Source organism: Chanodichthys erythropterus, chromosome 21 (genome assembly GCF_024489055.1).
Source record: "Chanodichthys erythropterus isolate Z2021 chromosome 21, ASM2448905v1, whole genome shotgun sequence".
NCBI classification, from domain to species: domain Eukaryota; kingdom Metazoa; phylum Chordata; class Actinopteri; order Cypriniformes; family Xenocyprididae; genus Chanodichthys; species Chanodichthys erythropterus.
In genome coordinates, this window is record NC_090241.1 from 25,190,641 (window position 1) to 25,212,325 (window position 21,685).

A 21,685-nucleotide genomic window follows, 5' to 3' on the forward strand; every position below is an offset into this window, starting at 1 on the left:
TGCTTTTGTACTGATTTTCAGGTCATGAGACAAAAGCAATGCTGAACAACAACGGCCCTCGTTATAAACGCAGCAAACTTGAGCGGCAGATGAATGTAGACGTATTCCGGTGTGTCATTATCCTCCTAGTCATGTGCCTCTTTTCTGCCATTGGTATGTAATACTTTGAATCAATACAGTTTTTTTAGAAAAATATAGTTTTGTAAGCTATTAATATTTTCATGTCTGAATTTTCATTATCTGCTATTTTAAATGTTTTCTGTTTTTGTATCTTACTGTTTTTTGAGTCTTACTGTTACATCATTGAAGCTGCCAGATTCATCTGTTATGAATAATCTTTTGCATTCATCAAGTCCCAAATAAAAACAAAGTATTCTTTTAAGCATGTGGTAATGTCTATTTTGGGACAGTCTTCTTATTTAATATATAAACATTTCATTTTTTAATTGCATTTTAAGCTAAAATAATTATATTGTAATGCCTGTTACCATGATAAAAATACTCCTGCAGCAGTTGATGAATGAATCTGATTTGAGGAAGCGTTGGAGAGGAAGCAGTGGTTTAACAGTTTTGGTTTCCTTGAACTTTTTTTGATTCCTTTACCATCTTCAGTGTCTTTTGAATAGCAATACCCATGATTCCATTTTACACGTGTGTCTCTGAAACCTCCTTTAGGACATGGCCTGTGGATGTTTCAGTACGGAGATAAGAGGCCCGTCTTTGACGTCCTGAGCCCAGAAGGAACAGATTTATCTCCAGTGGTTTCAGCCATTTATCTTTTCCTGACCATGATTATAGTATTCCAGGTAAATAGCAAGTGGTATGAGGGGAATGTTATAGTGTGCTTTAGATTCTTTTATGTAGAAAAATTCCCAAACTATTCCATTTGAAGGAACCGTTCAATTAAACAGTGCCACAGTTTTAATTTAGGCATGAACTGTTCCTTAAATTCCTCAGTGGTAGTTGAAACCCTAACAATCTACACCAAACCTCTGTTTTTCTTTCTCTCTGGTGCAGGTGCTGATCCCAATCTCACTCTTTGTTTCCATTGAAATAGTGAAGATATGCCAGGTGTACTTTATCCATCAGGACATGGAGCTGTATGATGAGGAAACAGACTCTCACCTCCAGTGCAGGGCTCTAAACATCACAGAAGACCTTGGCCAGATGCAGTACATTTTTTCTGATAAGACTGGCACCCTCACAGAAAACAAGATGGTGTTTCGCCGTTGTACTGTAGCAGGAGTCGAGTACTCGCATGATGCCAATGGTTAGGATTCTCGGTGTCTTTTGTAGTTTTGTGGACACAATATTAATTCTCTGTAAATGAGCAATATGTCGTATAAATAATAGTGCTGTCAATCAATGTAGAATGTAAAAATGTATGAATTAATTACATGATACGCTGATAAACGTAATTAATCGCATTGATTGCAATTAATAGCATATTTCAAAAAGCCCCCAGATCAAGATTAATACTTTTATTCAGCAAGGATGCATTAAATTGACAGTAATATAATGTTATATTTTTATAATATTGACAATAATATTTTTATAAAATTGACATTTTATAATGTTATAAAAGCTTTCTCTTCCAAATAAATGTTGTTTTTTTAACTTTCAAATTGTCAAAGAGTCCTGGAAAAAAATGCATCCTGGTTTCCACAAAAATATTAAGCAGCGCAACTGCTTGCATTACTAGTAATAAAATATGTTTTTATTGAGCACTAAATCAGCATATTAGAATGATGTCTGAAGGATCATGTGACACTGATTACTGGAGTAATGGCAGCAGAAAATTCAGCTTTGACATCACAGAAATAAATTACATTTAAAATATATTAAAATAGGAAAAGGTTTTTTTAAATTGTAATATTCAAAATATTACTGTTTTACTCTATTTTTAAAAAAATGCAGCCTTGGTGAGCATAACAGACTTCTTTTAAAGGCATTAAAAACCTTACATAAATACTATATCATAGCTTGGCCTTCTAAATTAACATGCAACATTAGCAGCCCTAGTAAATAAATAGATTCATATTGAATGTGAAGAATGAAGAAAAGCCTTACTGTAGGTGTTCCATGAAGCCCAAAAGTTTCAAACAGTCTAACAAAGTGTTTTTCCCACAGCGAGGAGGCTTGCTATGTACCAGGAGGTGGATTCAGAGGAGGAGGATTGTACATCTCATGGTGGAACTCTCCCACGGCGGGACAGCGTCACAAGTCACCAGAGCGGAAAAGTGGTGTTGCGATCACAGAGCACCAAATCTCACCGTCGCACCGGGAGCAGAGCCGAAGCCAAACGGGCCAGCATTCTGTCCAAACACACTGCCTTCAGTAGTCCTATGGTTAGCAAGTGCTTCTTTTCCACATTAATTTGTTCATGTATCGCTCAGTAACCAATTGCTTAATAATATTTTCAATTTTATTTTATTCGTTTGACAGGAGAAGGACATCACTCCTGATCCACAGCTCATGGATAAGGTCAATGAGTGTAGCAGTCAAATGGAGTTCATGCGTTTTCACAGTCAGCCCCTGAACCAGATCCCCCCTGACCTGTGTGACATCTTTGACTTTTTCATCGCCCTCACTATCTGCAACACTGTTGTGGTGTCCTCACCCAATCAACCCCGACAGAAGGTAAGCAAACAGACCACCAGCAATTAGCAGGAACTGACATTTGCAACCTATTTTACTTCAGACTGTGACTGTAGTGTTTTGACCGCAGTTAACTTCCTGTGGTTTTCTGCTGTAGAGTAGGAGCAACTTCCTGTTTCTGCATTAAAGATGTGTGGACTATCCTTCATTGTGTAATCTTGACCCTCTGCTCATTTTTGGCATGAGATTTCCCCATAACCCTACCTGTCTGTTGTCTTTCAAGCATTGGGAAATTACATGTGCGTGTGTGTGTGTGTGTGTGTGTGTGTGTGTGTGTGTGTGTGTGTGTGTGTGTGTGTGTGTAAGTTCAGGTTGATGCTGCAATCCTTCCTTCATGCTACAAATCTGTGCTTAAACTGAGTGATTTGCATTTAGTGTTTAATGTTATTGATTCCTGATAAAAATGCTGTAATCATGCAGTTTCTTTAACAGTGGTAAAACTAATTTTTGAAAATGAATCTCCTTTCAGAGGAGGTCTTATGTATGTAAGGTTGAGGGGGAAAAGGTTGAGAAAAGGGTACTGTTATTTGGAAAATTAAGATAGACATAAAATGTAAGAATGTCACTGCATTAGATTACAAAATATCAAACCAATTAGCATCCTGATTGTTGTTTGCTCTTCTCATTTTCACATTTACTTTTTTAACCAAATTATCTCAAGGGGATTTTAGTGGATATATGAAGTCAGTTCACATAGATGCATTTTTTTAAATTATATAAATTAATAATAATTTAATAAATTATATTTCTTAAATCCTCTTGTGAAAGAATATCTTTGATTTAAAATAAATGCCACTTTGTTTGATATTTTGTTTAAAACAACTGAATTCGTGCATTAAAGTTAGGGTTGGCCATTTCGGAGAGGCTAGCAATAGCAAGCTAGCTTTGAAAGCATAAGATCCCATTCTCCCTTCAGAGAGCTCTCCAAAGCCACGCCTCCTCCAAAACACATGAACGCGCACAGACAGAGCAGAGTCTGCAAAGCATCACAAGAGACTTCGTTAAATTACCTAATGTCTTCAAACTATATAAAGTTACAATTAGCAGAGCTCTTACTTGTACCACCTGACTTCTGCAGGTTCTTTTCAGCGTTGGTGTTGACATAGAAACGCAAAAATCCGAGTCTGAGGACGTGAACAGCCCATGAACACAGCATAAGCTTGTTGTTTTGGTTCAGGTGGAACTGTAAAAGGTGGCTGCTGTTTGTTTGCGGCGCTTTGCTACTGTCTACAACTCTGCATAGCCTCATGAAATGTGCTGATGGTGTGTGATGTCTGCGTGAGCAGTATAAAAAAATGTTTATAAAAATTTCCTACCCTACCTTTAAGAGTGCTTAAGTATTTAAATACCTCTTGGGGTCACCGTATGTGCGATTTAAATCAAAAAACAAAAAAACATTTGCCTTGTCATCTGTTATGGAATGATTTACAAATTATCTTTCCCATTTGGCTGCCATATTAAGAAAACAACTGTTGCATGACTTATTAAAGTGGTTCAATCATGCACAAATATTTAAGGAGTTATGTTTTGACAACTTTTCCTTGGATCTTATCAAGGTACGTCGCTACGAGTTGAAGTCCCCAGTGAAGACCATCGAGGACTTCATCAAGCGCTTCACTCCGAGCCGCCTGACCTCTGGCTCCAACAGCAGCAGCTCCTCCAGTCTGACCACCAACCGCTCATCCTCCCATAAATTGGGCTGCAGCATGCTGTCCTCCCCCTCGGCCGAGAACACACTCACCAAGCTGAATGAGGAGAAGCGTCCGGAGCGTGACCTACAGCATGCCTTCAGCCCCGTCCCACCCAACTTTGATAAAACAAAAGCTTTGGCTCAAGATGAATGCGAGCTCAGATATGAGGCAGAGTCACCAGACGAGGCGGCGCTGGTTTATGCAGCCAGGGCTTATAAGTGTGCTCTCGTTGGACGTTTACCAGATCAAGTGACCGTGGAGCTTCCACACCTGGGCAAGCTAAGCTTTGAGCTTCTGCACACACTGGGGTTTGACTCCACAAGAAAAAGAATGTCAGTGGTGGTAAAACACCCGTTGACTGAGCAAATCACTGTCTACACCAAGGGTGCTGATTCGGTCATCATGGATTTGATCAGACCAGCCACAGGTATGCTAGCACTGATGTGCACACTGTTCCCACACTTTTTCTAGGGTTCAAAATTTGGGCATCTCCTGTGCAATCAATAACAATTCTGATGCATTGAAGTGTATGTTTAAAATATAAAAGAGTGACGTAGTCCGATGTCCCAATCCTAATGACCCTTTCTCTCCCTATAATATAAAAAGTTTGTACTCCATGGGGTAGGTGAGATTTCTTTAATGTGCTCACCCATGATGCATTTATTTGACCAAAATATTGTTAATAATATTTCACAATATCCATATATAATATTTATAACTTAATATAGCTGATTCCTATTTTAATATTTAAAATAAAATGTATTCAATTTTCAAAAAAAAATTTATTCATTTGGCAAAGCTGATTTTTCAGCAGCCATTTTCCCAGTCTTCAGTGTCACATGATTCTTCAGAAATCATTCTAATATGCTGATTTGGTGCACAAGAAACATTTCTTATTATTATCAATGTAGAAAACAGTTGTGCTCCTTTAAAGAGTTAGTTCACCTTTTAAATGAAAATTTCAGTCATCATTTACTCTCCCTGGTTTTGTTCTAATGCCATAAGCCCTTATTTATTTTTTGGACCACAAAAAGATGGAAAAAAATGTCCCGCTCGCACTTTAATGGCAGTGAATAGCGAAAGTTTTTACCGTCACTTTTGATCAATTTTTTGTATCCTTGCTCAAAAGTTTTTTTTTCTTCAAACAAAAAAACTTGTAAATAACCACCTCGAGTATGGTGCATTATTTTTCATTAATTCAACTTCCCGTTGTCAATTACTGTTTTTTACAAACCTGTCATCAAAACAAAACAAAAAAAATCATAACTTATTGAAAAAAATCTTAACTTATTGAAAAAAATTGTTCATCTTATTGAAAGTTGGAAGCTGCAGTTCTGACATGAGTTTTCCTCCCATTCGTCTTTTGAAACTTCTCTAAAAGACACTTTCTATAAATTTCATAAGCTATATTTTCAGCTGTCTGTAACTTTAGAATTATTCTTTTTATTTATTAATGGCTCTTCTCTTCTACATTTGGAATTCAGATTAACAAACATCTGGCATGTTGTCAAACCTTCCCCCATATGAAATGAATCAAATATTCTGGGTTAGTTTAGTTTGATGTTCAGTGTTGATTATGCTTAGAACGCTTGTTGATCATACTAAAGTTTTAATGAAGTCTGGGTTTTCTCTTCCATGCCCCAGTTAGACAGTACATGAAGCCTATTCCAGCAGAATTAATTAATAACGGTTCACGGCCAAATGGCCGAAAGTCATTTGATTTCTTCAGAACATTAAATAGATACTCTTTGTGTGTGTGTTCAAGAAATGGCATACATCTACTAAGAGCAGACAGTGAGATTGTGTTGTTTTGTATTTTTCGGGATATGTTTTGAATTTTTCATGTCTTTGGAGTGCTTAATTATGGCACTCTAATTTTGGATTTTGATTTACACAAAGGATCAATACTGATAGACATTTAATTCCCACATAGTCATCATGGTAAGGTCACATCCCCTTTGTCCCCTTTGTCCCCTTCACCCAAACATCTGCTGGATGGCTTCCAGATTGTTCCTGGCTCTTGATGTAGCCAAGAGTTTTAGTGGTAATAAACTATCCTAATGGCATAGGTAGACTGACTTGTTAGTATTCCAGGCACGAGAACCACCTCAGTGGCAGTTTTCTCTAATGCTGTGTACATAAATGACTGAACTAGAAGTACTACATACACAGCCCTGTGCTTTATGTCTAAATGTCAAGGCAATATCCAAAAAAGCGATAAAACTATGGCTTAGAATAGTTCACAAGCAGTTTAGTTATCTTTTTTGAGGAAAGAGTAAAATAAATTAGAGAACATGTGGTGTTCGTTCTTTTTTCAGTGTGTTGTTTTTTCCCTATGGTATGTTGCCAGTTACAAAAAAAAAAAAAATGTATCACTCATTTTGTAAAAACAAAAATAACATTACAGTTAGTTTTTGGTACAGTAATGCATTTACATCAAGTTAATATGGCAGTTCCAGAAGGTTAAAAAGCAGAAATGTGATGTTAATGTTTTTGTATACAAAAAAGTATGTTATTTGAATGGTAATATTTGTGAAATTGTCACAGGCTACTGTTCTAGACAGACAAATTTCTGGTTTTCGTCACCAACACCCTTCCTTTAGGTGGAGTTTTCTTTTTTCCTTGTGCATTTCATATGAAGTTACAGGGATTAGCAGTTTTACATGGTCATGACAGGAATTGAAAGATTGGCTAATATTTTGTAGACTACAGAAGTCATATATTGTCTTGTTTTCTAGTTGAAATGTATACATAATACATAAACCAAGATTAATTTAATTGAAGCAATGCTGCAAAGATAAGTATATTTAATCTTTTTCAGCACTGCAGATTTTGCTTCTTTGTTTAATTTGTTTATACTTAAAACAAGTGATAAAATCTGCCTGTGAATTAAGACAAAATAGCTTGAATATATATTTTGTCTTAATTCCGCTCATGGTAAGGTCATGAAGGGGATGTGACCTTACCATGATGACTATGTGGGAATTAAGTGATTTTATCACTTGTTTTAAGAAGCAACACTGTATTTGAAGACTTGTATTTACAAGTCTTAAAATACAGTGTTGTTTCTCAAGTAAATGTATCCTGTTTCAAGAATATTCAGATGTTTTAACTTGAAATCAATAAAAAAGGGTTTATTTTTATTTTGATGGTCCACTTTAGACATTATACTAACTATAAATAACTACATGTCAACTAGCAGTCATTAGCAGTAGACTGTCTGCATAATATCTGCTAACACTATATTTTGATGTTTCCCCAACAGACATTCTACTATGTAAATTTGCAACTACATGTCAAATTATTCTACTAATCCGAACCCTAATACCTAACCCTAAAAAACAATCTACTTCATTGCTTACTGTAATGAGAGTTAGTTGACATGTAGTTGCACAGTTACTTCTAGTTATTTCTTAAGTGGACAATCGAAAAAAGTGTAACTCAAAAAAGACTAGTAATTGAGATGTGGTCCATATAGCAGGAAAAAAAACTCAGCAAGTATTTCTAGTGCAAGTAGTTAGGAAGTTTCCTCTCATTTCCTATTTCTGCCATGTGTATTGTTGGCAGTCTAGAAATGCATTTAGAGCCCCAGGTTTTTTAGTGTCTAGCCTATGTTGGAGTTAGTTAGCATGAGACTCCAAACACACACCCAGACTGTGTCTCACTACAGACTGTGGATTATTTCATGCACATAGACGCACATGCTCAGTGTATATTCTTGTACTTTTGGATCCTGAGCCACTGTTCACCTCTGGGTGTGGACTTCCATAGTGGACCAACTTGAAGGTACAATAGCTTCTTTCAGAAGCAGTGGGACATTTGCCACGCTTTTCTAATGACACAATGCGTAAAAACAGACTACAGGTGCCAAGGTTTTGACCAGTAAATTGTTGTAACTTTGAAGTTATTGACATAACTTCACTGACATAAAGCAGCTTTGACCATGCAACCATAAAGATTTGGAAAAACAAATGGTACCTGTGTGTTTCCACTCATTATGTAACATGTTAAAATGAAGCACGAATGTTTCTGAATGTCGGAAAGGACACCATGTTTTGCTGCAGGAATGGCAGTAATTTCCGTCTTTCAGTAATATGAAACTGGTGCATAATTTTTATTTCAGTGAGTAACCTTCTCTCTGGTTAAATTTCCAGACTACAGCTGTTAGTTATTACACAATACATCATGACAGGTCTAGACCTTCTGTGTTGTTACCGTTTAGTTTTTGGTGTGTGTGTTTGTTTGCTTGTCTGTTTTGTTTGTTTGTTTGACGTCTTTTGTTTTAGTTTTTGGTGTTTTGTGTCGTTTTCTTTGTTTTTGGTGTAATTTTGTTTTGTGTAGTTTTTGGTTTTTAGTTTTTTAGTTTTTAGTGTGTGTGTGTGTGTGTGTGTGTGTGTGTGTGTGTGTGTGTGTGTGTGTGTGTGTGTGTGTGTGTGTGTGTGTGTGTGTGTGTGTGTGTGTGTGTGTGTGTGTGTGTGTGTGTGTGTGTGTGTGTGTGTGTGTGTGTGTGTGTGTGTGTGTTTTTTGGTGTCGTTTTTAGTTTTAGGTGTCAGCTTGTTTTTAGTTGCCATTTTATTTGTTTATTTAATGGTGTCTTGTTTTTTTAGGTAAGCTTTAAAGGCAAAGATGTTGTTTTCGCTATCATAATTTAGTTTTTATGTTGTTGTTGTTGTTGTTTTTTTTAAAGTTTAAGATTTTATTTTTTCTTTGTTTGTTAATAAAAATGCCTTCTACTATCCTAGTTTAATGTACAAAGACCACTAAGCTATTCATAGGTTGACTTACCAAAGGAATATGAGAACTGTGGTTTTGTGGAGCTTACAACTTCTCTGTTTGTGTGGACAGTCCAATACGTCAACTTCTGCAACAACTTTTCAACAATAAGTCTGTAGAAGCATTTAGGGAAACATGCTGTCATTAATGGTGTTTGGGAAGCATAAACTTTCATCATTTTAGTTTCATAGCTTGTCCCACACTCTGTGCACTGTGGACATGAATGATACCACTCTATCTGTGTTACTAGTTTAAAACTGCACACTTCGCCTTTCAATACTGTTGCTTATTTTGATGACATTGATACAGTTTTCCTTTTCACTCTTTGGAGGGTCATGTAAAGACATCATATGGGGATTTAGTTTATCTATAGAATTAAGAATATTTAATACCTGAATCAATGCATTAGACTCTGGAAAAACGGGTCCAGTCATCCCACAGTTGCAGGGGTGGTGATGAATCATTCGGTGAAAATGTGAGGTTTGGCACTCTCACCCCCTCGTCTTGGCTGACAGTCATCCATGTTGGGAAGTGATCATCCCAAACAGTTTGTTCTGTTCTTCCTGCCAGGAAGCAATGCACTGAGCAATAACGCAGGAGCGATAAACCTCAGAATGGTCCGTAGCCAGATTATCCAGTCAACCTGTCAAAACACTTGTTGAGGAAGCCAATGGCAACAAAGAGAACCAACCTTGAAGAGGCTGGAGTGATTAGTTTAGGCTGTCGTCTTATAGTATGTGTATGTGTGTGTGTGTGTGTGTGTGTGTGTGTGTGTGTGTGTGTGTGTGTGTGTAATATTAGTTTAACAAATTCTATGTTATGTTAGAATATTATGATGAATTGTCTAATTCTTTTTTTCTCTTTGTGTTTTTCTTTTGTAGATGATTGCAAAGGAAAGCGACAAAGGAAAATCTTGTATAAAACTCAAAACTACTTAAATCGTTATGCTGCAGATGGCCTCAGAACACTCTGTATTGCTAAAAAGGTAACAATGACTTTCATCAATAATTAGATAATTATATTTTAAAGGCTGTCAATTTTACGTTTGTTTAGAACAATTAATTATATACGAATGATATGATGTACATAAATTCCAGTAAATAGTAAGACTTGATTCAATATAATATTATATCATATTTTATAATATTATATAATATATAGACTTGCACAAATAAAGTTTTTGAATAACCTGAAGTACCTTAATTTCGGTTATGTTGATATTTATCATTCATTTATCATTTAATCAAAATCTTTAATCGATTGACAGCCCTAATTTTTACTTTCACATTTACACTTTTGTGTTGACTTTATGGATAAAAATGAAGTGTCTAACTTGGGAAAAGTGTTTACGCTTTTAGATGGTTAACAAGTGTGTGAGCTTTTTCCCAGAGTGCTGATCTGTGTAGCAGCTCAACAACACCCTCTCTCTCACTCACTCTCACTCTATTTTTCTCTCATTACTTTCTCTGTCATATCTCATGGATAGTAATATATGGTCTCACTCTCTTCTCTGACTTGTAAAGCTGGTGTCCTGAGCTTCTTGTGGGAGTCTGATTGCCATATGATGTGATAAGATGTGGTGTTCTTGTTTTTGTTTTTTTCCCCAAATATTTTTCAACAAACGTTCACGTTCCCACGGACCTAAAGGTGTCATAGACTTTTTAACCAACAAAACATGCTACTTTTCTCTCCATTTCTTAGTCACTAAATGGGACACTCCCTATATGTTTTAATATTTTTTTTTTTTGTTTTTTTTTTTTTTTGCCATGTTTCACTGCCACTGTTGCTAAATAGTCACCTTAACAGAAGGGGAGCTTTAAACCGCTTTGGTACAATTATTTTTCACACAATCAAGTGTGAAATCATACATAAATGGAGCTGCTTAAAGTTTGTTTTTGTTTTTTTAAGCCAGCCACCAAAATACCTTTGTGTTCTTCTGCTTTTCCTTTTTTTACATGTCTCTTTAAAACTGTAAAAACGCTTATAGATAGATAGATAGATAATACTACAGTTTAGGGCTGGGCTATATATCGCATGCGATTGTCACGCGCATTTCGTCAGTAAAGCCAGTTCCCTGATTACCGTTAAATCACCATCACCTGCTTTCAAATAGAGCGGCATTTAATAGAAAGAACCGTAGATCACTGACAAACTACGCAATATCGCGTTCATATCGCAGATGAATCGCCTTCGATAATGAACGCGATATTGCGTAGCTTGTCAGTGATCTACGGCTCTGTCTATTAAATGCCGCTCTATTTGAAAGCAGGTGATGGCGATTTAGCGGTAATCAGGGAACCGGCTTTACTGACGAAATGCGCATGACAATCGAATGCGATATATCGCCCAGCCCTACTACAGTTTATCAACCACTGTGTTTATCACAAATAATATTTATTGAACATCATTAAGCTGATGTTACACCTCTATCTGTGATATGATGATAGTTTTTGTTTGGTCCAGGTGCTCAGTAAGGAGGAGTATGCCAGTTGGCTACAGCGCCACCTGGAGGCCGAGACAGCCATACAGAAGAGGGAGGAGCTGCTATTTGAGTCTGCTTTACGGCTAGAGACCAACCTCCAACTTCTAGGTGAAAATGGCTCCTAAAGCATCTAAAAGCGTCTTAAATATTTCCTCCATCAAAGGACTTATTTAAGCCCGATGTTAATATACATCTCTGGGATTCAAGACACAAGTGGTTAGTGCCATACACAGGTGGATATATGCATAAAACCTTTCTTTCTGTATTTTTCAATAGGAGCAACAGGTATTGAGGACAGACTTCAGGATGGGGTCCCCGAGACTATTGCCTCTCTGAGGAAAGCGGGCCTTCAGATCTGGGTGCTGACAGGGGATAAACAAGAGACTGCCATCAACATTGCCTATGCCTGCAAACTGCTGGACCCAGAGGAGGAGATAATCACTCTTAATGCTGACTCACAGGTACACCCAACATGCACTGCTGCAGTCTCTTCTTATGGGCTCTGCTCTTTCTCATCACTTCCTTCTCCCACTGATTGCTGACCGAGTGAGGTTTCTGTCTGCATTTAATGGCTATTTTAATGTACGATTGATCTGTTGATTATTTCTTTAGTTTATTCACATCTCCAAACAATATGAAAGTTGAGGGCCACAAAAGGACATCTGTTTTGACTTAAGAGAATCTGTAGATTGAATTTGTGAACTGATTCATTGAAATTTGAAAAGATTGAAAGAATTAATTTACGGAAATGCTTCAGAATTTCCAACACTAACAAGCATTATTTAAAAAAAATAACAATTACTCTCAGACTTCCCACTCCAGCTGACAAATTTTAGGAATGCTGCCCGGTCCCGCCTACCACTACAGGGTTTGGAAATGTTTAATATCAGTTCTCACAAGGGGTTGAAAGCCCATTTATAATTATATTATGTCTCAGGAGTAGTTTATGTTTGGTCTTGTATTTAATTATTCATTCTCTGATTTGATTGTTGTTCTTGTTTTGCTTTTTGCTACCAGGAATGACAGAAATGTCTGAAGGTATTGCCCATAACCTTTAGGCCTGATTATGCCAGTTGAAAACAAAACAACCCCCCCCCCACCCCCACCCCATTCATCTCTCTGTATGCACCTGGGTGTTTTTCCACTATGGGCACTTTAATCTTCCATGGGCTAGTTTTTATTGTCTCAAAATTCGCTTTTCTGTTTGGATGATAAGTGCCAAAAGCGGGACTGTTACATTGACAGCACCAGGACTTTTATTTTGACAGTGCTGAGAACGGGAGCAGCTCGGTGCAGATGAACAGAAGCTCCCATTCTCTGACATCATTAGTTTACTGTCTTTGTTTTAACAGTTCTGTCTAATAAATTATGTCTATAAAATTAGCATCCCCTGGGCTTAATTTAAGGAGTGTTTATTTAAGAGTGCAATGTTATAGTGTTTACTTCCTTTTTAGTCATGCTTGTAGCATTATTTCTTTATTTGCAAAAAAATACTATGATTTCAGATTTTTTTTTTTTTTATGTTGATTCATTTTCAAATAAGTTATTTCTTATTTAGTAAATATTATGTGGAAAGAAAATTTTAATCGCAGCGTGTGATATCGCACTTTTTTATTTAAAGGGATAGTTCACCCAAAAATGAAAATTTGATGTTTATCTGCTTACCCCCAGGGCATCCAAGATGTAGATGACTTTTTTTCTTCAGTCGAACTCCAATTATGATTTTTAACTGACACCGCTGCCGTCTGTCAAATAATAGCAGTGATTGGGAACTTGAACATTAAGAGTCGAAAAAACTTCCATAGACAAATCCAAATTAAACCCTGAGGCTCGTGACACATTGATGTCCTAAGACACGAAACGATCGCTTTGTGCGAGAAACCGAACAGTATTTATATAATTTTTTACCTCTAATACACCACTATGTCCAACTTCGTTCAGCTTCCGGCTAGTGAGGTCTGATCGCGCTCTGACAATGACAGTGATGTTCTAGCACTCATTGAAGTATATGGGCGAGACATCACTTCCGTCAACAGAACGCGTTTTTTGACCTCACTAACAGGAAGCTGAACGAAGTTGGACATAGTGGTGTATTAGAGGTAAAAAATATATAAATAATGTTCGGTTTTTCGCACAAACCGATCGTTTTGTGTCTTAGGTCATTAATGTGTCGTCATGAGCCGCAGGTTTTAATTTTGATTTGTCTAAGCAAGTTTTATTTACTGTTATAGTTGAAGTTCCCAATCACTGCTATTATTTGACTGACAGACGGCAGCGGTTGCAGTTAAAAATCATAATTTGCGTTCGACTGAAGAAAAAAAGTCACCTACATCTTGGATGCACTGGGGGTAAGCAGATAAACATCAAATTTTCATTTTTGGGTGAACTATCCCTTTAAATATAGTAAATATCACATATTGGCTTTATATCAGCCATTGGCCACCCTGCTCTCTATCAGTTTCCACCATATCAGTCAACAACTAATGAAAATATATTTTATTTTTATTTATTTTGTATACTTGAAATATTAGCTATGAAATTAGCCTAAACTAGATAAAAAAAAATTCCCTATTTTATTCCTAAAATGTTTGAAATGCAATTTATTCCACCTAATCTTGTAAGCAAAATGCATAATTTGAGATGTTAAAAAATATTTGTTAATTCATTCAAATAACGGACTTCTGTGATTCATATAGTACTGTTGGATGTTGTTAGTAGACAAATTTAGTAAATTTATACTGTACCAAACGTTATCCACATACCCCTCTTTAAAATGTTTATAATTTATCCTATTTAGAACTAAATGGCAAAAAGTGTCTATAGTTGAAAAAAACACCCATATACCAAACTATATCCATATTCTCCTGCATGACATTGATCATTATTAGACTGTAGATGTTTCCTCCCACAGAATAGCTGGACTGACTTGAATGAGCACTCGTGATGTTTCATTTTTGTCTCCTTAGAGAACACGTGAAGCATCCTCATGAGTTTTGTTTTGAAAAAAACAAAGAGTTGTCATATACTGTAGGAATGTCTTAATCACTAATCGTTCCATTAGTCATAATTTTCTCCTTGCTTAAAGGGATATTCCACCCAAAAATGAAAATTCTCTCATGTCGTTCCGAACCTGTATGACTCACTTTCTTCTGTGGAGCACAAAAGATATTTTGAATGATGGTAACCAAATGATTTGGATTACCATTAAACTAAAGAGAAGATATTTTTGGAGAGGTTTCAGTGTTTGTTTCGCAGAAGAAAGTAAGTTTGGAATGAAATGAGGGTGACTAAATGATGACAACATTTTCATTTTTGGGTGGACTAACCCTTTTATAAAAGTGATTTGGTACAATAAATGTATGAAATTAATACCGTAATTGTGATCTAAGTTTAGTTGCATTTCTGAGCTGAGTCATATTTTTTTTTTGTAAAGTTATCTGTTTGCCACATGTTGTTACCCTCATGAGATCCTCATTGTGACCTTTTATGACCTTCCTGATTTATTTATTTATTTTTGTGTGTCTGAATATGGACTCTTACAGGAGACCTGTGCTGTATTGCTGGAGAACAGTCTGCGCTACATCCAGGCCAAGTTCCTTTGCAACCCTCGACCAGATCCTCAAGCAGCTAGAGACTATGCTGGCATCCACTTCTCTTCTCCGGTGTGTTCCCCAGCCTCCTCTGGCCACTCCAGCCCCTTCCTGGTGCACCGGCTAGGGCTGGTGATCGACGGCCGAACCTTGGCCTACGCACTGGACAAGAGTTTGGAGGACAAGTTCCTGGCAGTGGCTCGAAGTTGCAGGTCCGTTCTATGCTGTCGCTCGACACCCCTGCAGAAGAGCATGGTGGTCAAGTTGGTGCGCAACAAGCTCAAGGTCATGACATTGGCAATAGGTAAGAAAAGGATTATATTGGTCTTTTTATGATTCTCTCCTGTCTTGTGTTTGTTGCAACTGCTTAATCTCAAACTTAATCTCAACAGTGTTTAGATTAGTTGAATTTGTTGCATGAAAGAAAACAAAGGTTTTAAAGTCCAATCCGCAGCTGATAGGCCCAAAGTTGTCTGTAAACATCACACAACTGCAAAATTAGGCAATAATACACACAAATAAACTTCATTGTGTTCTTAATGCTGGTGATTTTAAGGGAATAGCTCAACCAAAATTCAAGATGGCATCATTTATTCACCCTCATGTTGTTCCAAGCCCATAAAATGTTTTCATCCTCCTTTCCACTGAAGCACTGAAGCATCATTAAAGTAGTCTATGAGAGAAAAGACAAAGGTTTTTTCACTGGAGCAATGTATTACATCCCATATTTATATAAAAATGTTCTGTTTCAAATAAATGCTCTTCTTTCATTCATCAACTTTCTATTCATCAAATAATCCTAAAACAATGTTTACACAACTATTAAGCAGCACAACTGGTTCCAACATTAATAAGAAAAATTACTTGAGTACCAAATCAGCATATTAGAATGATTTCTGAAGGATCTTGTGACACTGAAGACACATAATGTCATAATGCCAGAAACGATGGAATGGATCTTAAAAATAAATTAACGGAAACAAGAACGTTCAAACTGTCAACTCAATGTGAATAAGTGTATTCTATGACAGATTCATGCATCAGTCACTCAGTATGTATTTTTAATAATGTTAAGGTAAAGTCATGTAATATTTATGATTTTGATTATGTACAGTGCAATTGCAGAGAGATTCTGCCACACGCTCTTCTTAGGACACAGCTTTAAGTATTAAGGACTTGAAAGTTCAAGTACCATTATGTGATTCTATTGTATAATAATCTTAATTTATTAGACTGTCCTGCTTGAAATATAACTAGGTAAATGTCTAATTCAGAAAGTCCATTAATAGATGTTTTTAAAAAGTTGTCATAAAGAAAATGTTTTCAATTGTCAAAAACTAATTGAAATAAATTGTAAAAAAAAAAAAAAAAAACAGCCCTTTTTGTCATGATTATGACCAGTAACAATGTCTGTTTTGCGTTTGTTCAGGTGATATGATTTACAAAACCAATCTGGGTAGTGTTTCCTAAAAGCATCATAAGCCTACTGTAAGTTGATCGTAGCGCCATTGGTGACAGTGGTTCTACAATCAACTTAGGCTTACGAAGCTTTTGGAAACGCTACCCAGGGCTGCGTTTCTCAAAAGCTTCATGAGCTAAGTTGATTGTAAAAAGATTGCAACCAATGGTCTCTAGGATCACAGGAAACACAGCCCTGATTGGTTAAAGATCTGACTGATCTTTGATATCAGCTCGCTGATTCAGTGGCAAGATTATACAATATGTACATTATTATGCACTGATAAAGTCATATGGACCACTTTTATGAAACTTTTGCATTTCCATTCACTACAATTGCATGGAAGAGCATGACTAGTACAAAATTCATTTTCAGCTGCAAAAAAAGAAATCCATACAGGTTTGAAAAGATATGAGGGTGAGTAAATGATGAGAGTTTTCATTTTTGGGTGAACTATCCCTTTAAGCAATGAATGGTTCGTTCTTTGTAAGAAGCACAAGATTGGTAGCATAGATGTTATTTTTTTGTTGTTGTTTCATGTACTTTTTGCTTGGCAAGTCAAATTTGTAGATTAATGGTCCCCAGTGTTGCCAAGTAAACATTTCAGTGGACTGGTGACTGGACAGCACGTGTCTGTCCTTTCCCCAGTGCAGAATGCCACATTTACAAGCCTACGCAGCACTCTGGCTAATTATCCAGATGGCTTCAGGGAGAGAGAGAGAGCGAGAGAGAGATGCAAGGTGCATCAAGACTGAGCCACCTGCCTGCAGGAAGAGTGGGTTACCTCAGGTCATCCCCCGCTTTAAAGATTTTCTAATTCATTATGCCTCATGAAAAGAAAGGAGCAGATTTGTTAAACATTAACACTGTTGTTTTGGATAAAAAATGAGAGAGGGAGTGCTCAAACAACCCTCAGCAGTGGTGTAAATAAACTCTTTTGCCTTCGAAATTGACAGACTTCATTACAGAATGAATCAGAGCCTTGTCTCTAATGAACGGACATTTATGGTGTACAGACACGTTCGCAGCAGATGTTACCGGTTCTCACGCAAAGCATATTTGCTTTGTTGGTGTACTTCAAATAAAGGTGGTCTTGTTGAATTTGGCTGCCATGCTTGTTTGTTTCAGTTTAGACAAAGGCGACTGACGGTCTCAGCGGGCTTTTACTTTTCTATATACTTCAAAGCCTACTAGCTTTTTAGCTTGAAAGTGATCTTTTGATGATAGCTTGGGGTCAAGTCAGCACTGCGCCTCACGCCTCAGGGCTCAGGCAACAGAAGATGATTTTAAAAACCACCTCGAGGCAGATTCAAAGGTCCAAGGCAAACATCTTTGAAAACATATTATGTGTTAATTGAAGTACACTGCCTCTCACATGTTGTCAATTTAGTTCAGAATTATGTTACTGTTATGATTGTTTAGATTTTCTTTCAAAAATGCCACAGCTGTATTCTCATGTTTTACAATAAACACAATCACAAAATCACACTCGATTTAAATTATAGTGTAATATAAAAACAATAAATAAATATTTCAGACCTTCATACAAGCTGGATGCTATATAATTGCTAACCTTACTTGCAGTTTTCCTGTGATCAGATATTCTGAAATATTCTGAGACTGTGCAACTTTGACTTTGTATGCATATTTCTTCTAACCACTTGTTCAACATTTCAAACTCTAACAATCAAACACAAACAACACCTTTAACCCGCTCTAAATATCTCTGTCTAACCCTACTTAATGCTATATATCCATTAAAGGATTAGTTCACTTTCACTTAAAATTTCCTGATAATTGACTCACCCCCATGTCATCCAAGATGTTCATGTCTTTCTTCAGTCGAAAAGAAATTAAGGTTTTTGATGAAAACATTCTAGGATTTTTCTCCATATAGTGGACTTCAATGGGCACCAAACAGGTGAAGGTCAAAATTATAGTTTCTTTGCAGCTTCAAAGCGTTCTACGCGATCCCAGATGAGCAATAAGAGTCTTATCTAGAGAAACCATCACTCATTTTCTAAAAAAAAAAAAATTCTATACATTCTCTTCTTCTTCTTCTCTGCTATGTGTATTACTGCCCTCCTCAGGTCAAAGTTTGAGCTAAATTGTCATATACAATATGCTAGTGCAAGTATATAACAATTAGTTCAAACTTTGACCTGTGAAGGGTATTAAAACACTTATTTATGGCTAAAACATATATAACTTTTAATTTTTTTTAGAAAATGAGTGATGGTTTCTCTAGATGAGACCCTTATTCCTCATCTGGTATCATTTTAAAGCCCTTTGAAGCTGCAATGAAACTGTAATTTTGACCTTCAACTGTTTGGGCTCCATTGAAGTCCACTATATGGAGAGAAATCCTGGAATGTTTTCATCAAAAACCTTCATTTCTTTTCGACTGAAGAGAGAAGGACATGTTTTATCAGGAAATTGTAATTTGAAAGTGAACTAATCCTTTAAAATTGCAGGCTTTTTAAAGCCGTTTTTAACTTTTCCGACAGGATGTTAAGCCAACATTTGTGTATTTGTACCATTTTCTGTAATAAAGTGCTTCATTTAGTTTAAGTAGTGCTTAAATAAAGTTTGTGTTCTTTAAAACTTCAAAGTATCATATAGAACAGGATTAAATGAAACCCAAAATATTTGATTTTCAGTCAAGAAGATTATTTGTAATGTTCAGATCCTTTGTTGGTCAAACATTGCTATATGAATTTGCAGCTCAGACTTCACCAAGCTTAAACTGTGTAATGAAATGCAAAATTAGCATGACCACCCTAATACTTGGTTTCCTGTTTGATTTGACTTTGTAGTAAGCATTTTTCAGACTATAGGTGTAAAAGGTGACATTGATGTAAAGTCATGTCACCCCGTTATTGCACAGTGTCATTCTGGTTAATTTCAGAGACCACAGCTTGCTTCTGGGTGCTTTGTGTTTAATTTATGTTGTTTATTTCTGCCAGCAGAGCACTTTGCTGCTGATGCAATGTTTGCATTAATGCAGGCTGACATTGTGCAAAGTGAACAGGAATTAATAAATCCTATACCCTTCTCTCTTGCCCTCTTTTTGTCTCTCTCTTTCTCATTCATCCTAGGTGACGGAGCTAATGATGTTAGTATGATCCAAGTGGCTGATGTAGGGGTGGGAATCTCTGGACAGGAGGGCATGCAGGTAAGGAGAACCTGAAAAGATCAGGGCAAAGTAATGCTGTTTGAAAGAGGATGGGGAGATGACTGCATTCTGGCTACATCTAGAGCATGCAGTGTGAGCACACTTTACGCTCTGCCTTAAGTGTAGAGTACAAGAGGAATGAACATTCCAAAGCAGGACTGCAGAGTTAATGCACCAAAAAAACGTATATACATAATTCATGTTTTATGAAGAGGTTTTGGCCAAGACACGGAGAGGCAGTCTGTACTCAGACAGATGATAAATGGTACCTTACACCAGTGGTATAGTGAGTATAGTTACACATTTTCATGTTACCTTCTGATGCGTAAATTAAACGCAGATATTGCTCAAATGTGCTGTTTGTTTTTGTTTGGTGTAAGTTGCTAAATATGGACTATAACAACTACCACAGTAATGGGATTTTATGTGTTTGACAAATCTGACAAACATTGTAGTGGTTACATATTTATAACCATCGGGATCCATGTCTTCTAAGATGTTTGTCTTTTTCTCTTCATTTGAAAAGAAATTAAGGTTGTTGAGGAAAACATTCCAGGATTTTTCTCCATATAGTGGACTTCAACAGTTACCAATGGGTTGAAGGTTCAAGTTGCAGTTTCAATGCTGCTTGAAAGGGCTCTACACGATCACAGCTGAGGAATACGGGTCTTGTCTATTGAAATGATCAGTCATTTTCTAAAATAAAAAAAAAAATATATATATAATATATATATAGTTTTTAACCACAAATGCTCATCTTGCACTAGCTCTGCGATGCGGCACGCATTACGCAATCATGTTGGAAAGGTCACGCGTGATGTAGGCGGAAGTACCGAGTAAGTGTTTACAAAGTGAATGTGCAAAGACCAAGTCAAACTGCCTTTACAAAAAAAGGTCAAACAACGATGTTGGAGGATTTTTAAGATGTAGGAGAAAATGAGGTGGAGTTTTTCACCCTACCGCATAATATAATATAATATAATATAATATAATATAATATAATATAATATAATATATATATATATATATATATATATATATATATATATATATATATATATATATATATATATATATATATATATATATATATATATATATATATATATATATATATTTTTTTTTTTTTTAGAAAATGACTGATAGTTTCGCTAGATATAACCCTGCTTTGAAGCTGCATTGAAACTGCAGTTTGGACCGTCAATCCATTGGTAACTGTTGAAGTCCTAGTTTTGTGAAATTGTGATACATTTATTTCAGGATCTTTTTAATAAATTAGAAATCATTGGTAAGATTTTATGGTAAGGTTGGTAACATTGATCAATTTAATTCATCCTTGCTAAATAAGTTTTTATTTCTTTAAAAAAATAAAAATAAACTGCTAGACAAGAACTTCCGCAAGAATATAATGTGAAGTGCACAGTTCAGTATTCATCAGTTTTAAATCTTTGCTTTATTTGGTGTGAGGACCCTATTTTAATTGCTCTGTCAATTATTCTTCTCTTCCGAAATGAATCGCATTTTTGAGGGCCTGAACGTGCTCAAACTCATGAAACTTTGCACACGTGTCAGAAATGGTGAAAATTTATGTCTGAAATGGGTTTCAGAATTAGGTGTGGCAAAATGGCTCGATAGCGCCACCTACAAAATTTCAACGAAGTGCCCCATACGCTACATTTCACGTACAGTTATGAAATGTGGTACACACGTCAAACAGCCCAATACCTACAAAAAAGTCTCTTGGAGACTTCTGAAAACCAACAGGAAGTCAGATATTTTGTGTCCGTGGCGGCCTGACAAAGTCTGATGTTTCGCCATGAAAGAGGAAGCTCTAGTAACTTGGGCATACAATGTCCA

At 36.3% G+C, this 21,685-nt stretch overlaps 1 protein-coding gene across 1 annotated transcript in view; it reads left to right on the forward strand.

The window, feature by feature from the left end:
- The window catches only part of atp10a (ATPase phospholipid transporting 10A), a 61,515-nt gene that overhangs the window by 25,386 nt on the left and 14,444 nt on the right, over nucleotides 1-21,685 (forward strand). The window contains exons 5-15 of the mRNA XM_067374687.1: nucleotides 22-153; nucleotides 676-806; nucleotides 1,018-1,270; nucleotides 2,131-2,348; nucleotides 2,446-2,640; nucleotides 4,215-4,776; nucleotides 10,004-10,107; nucleotides 11,586-11,712; nucleotides 11,881-12,065; nucleotides 15,147-15,498; nucleotides 19,752-19,828. Of these exons, the coding sequence (XP_067230788.1) occupies nucleotides 22-153; nucleotides 676-806; nucleotides 1,018-1,270; nucleotides 2,131-2,348; nucleotides 2,446-2,640; nucleotides 4,215-4,776; nucleotides 10,004-10,107; nucleotides 11,586-11,712; nucleotides 11,881-12,065; nucleotides 15,147-15,498; nucleotides 19,752-19,828 (2,336 nt within the window). The remainder of the gene's footprint in view (nucleotides 1-21; nucleotides 154-675; nucleotides 807-1,017; nucleotides 1,271-2,130; nucleotides 2,349-2,445; nucleotides 2,641-4,214; nucleotides 4,777-10,003; nucleotides 10,108-11,585; nucleotides 11,713-11,880; nucleotides 12,066-15,146; nucleotides 15,499-19,751; nucleotides 19,829-21,685) is intronic.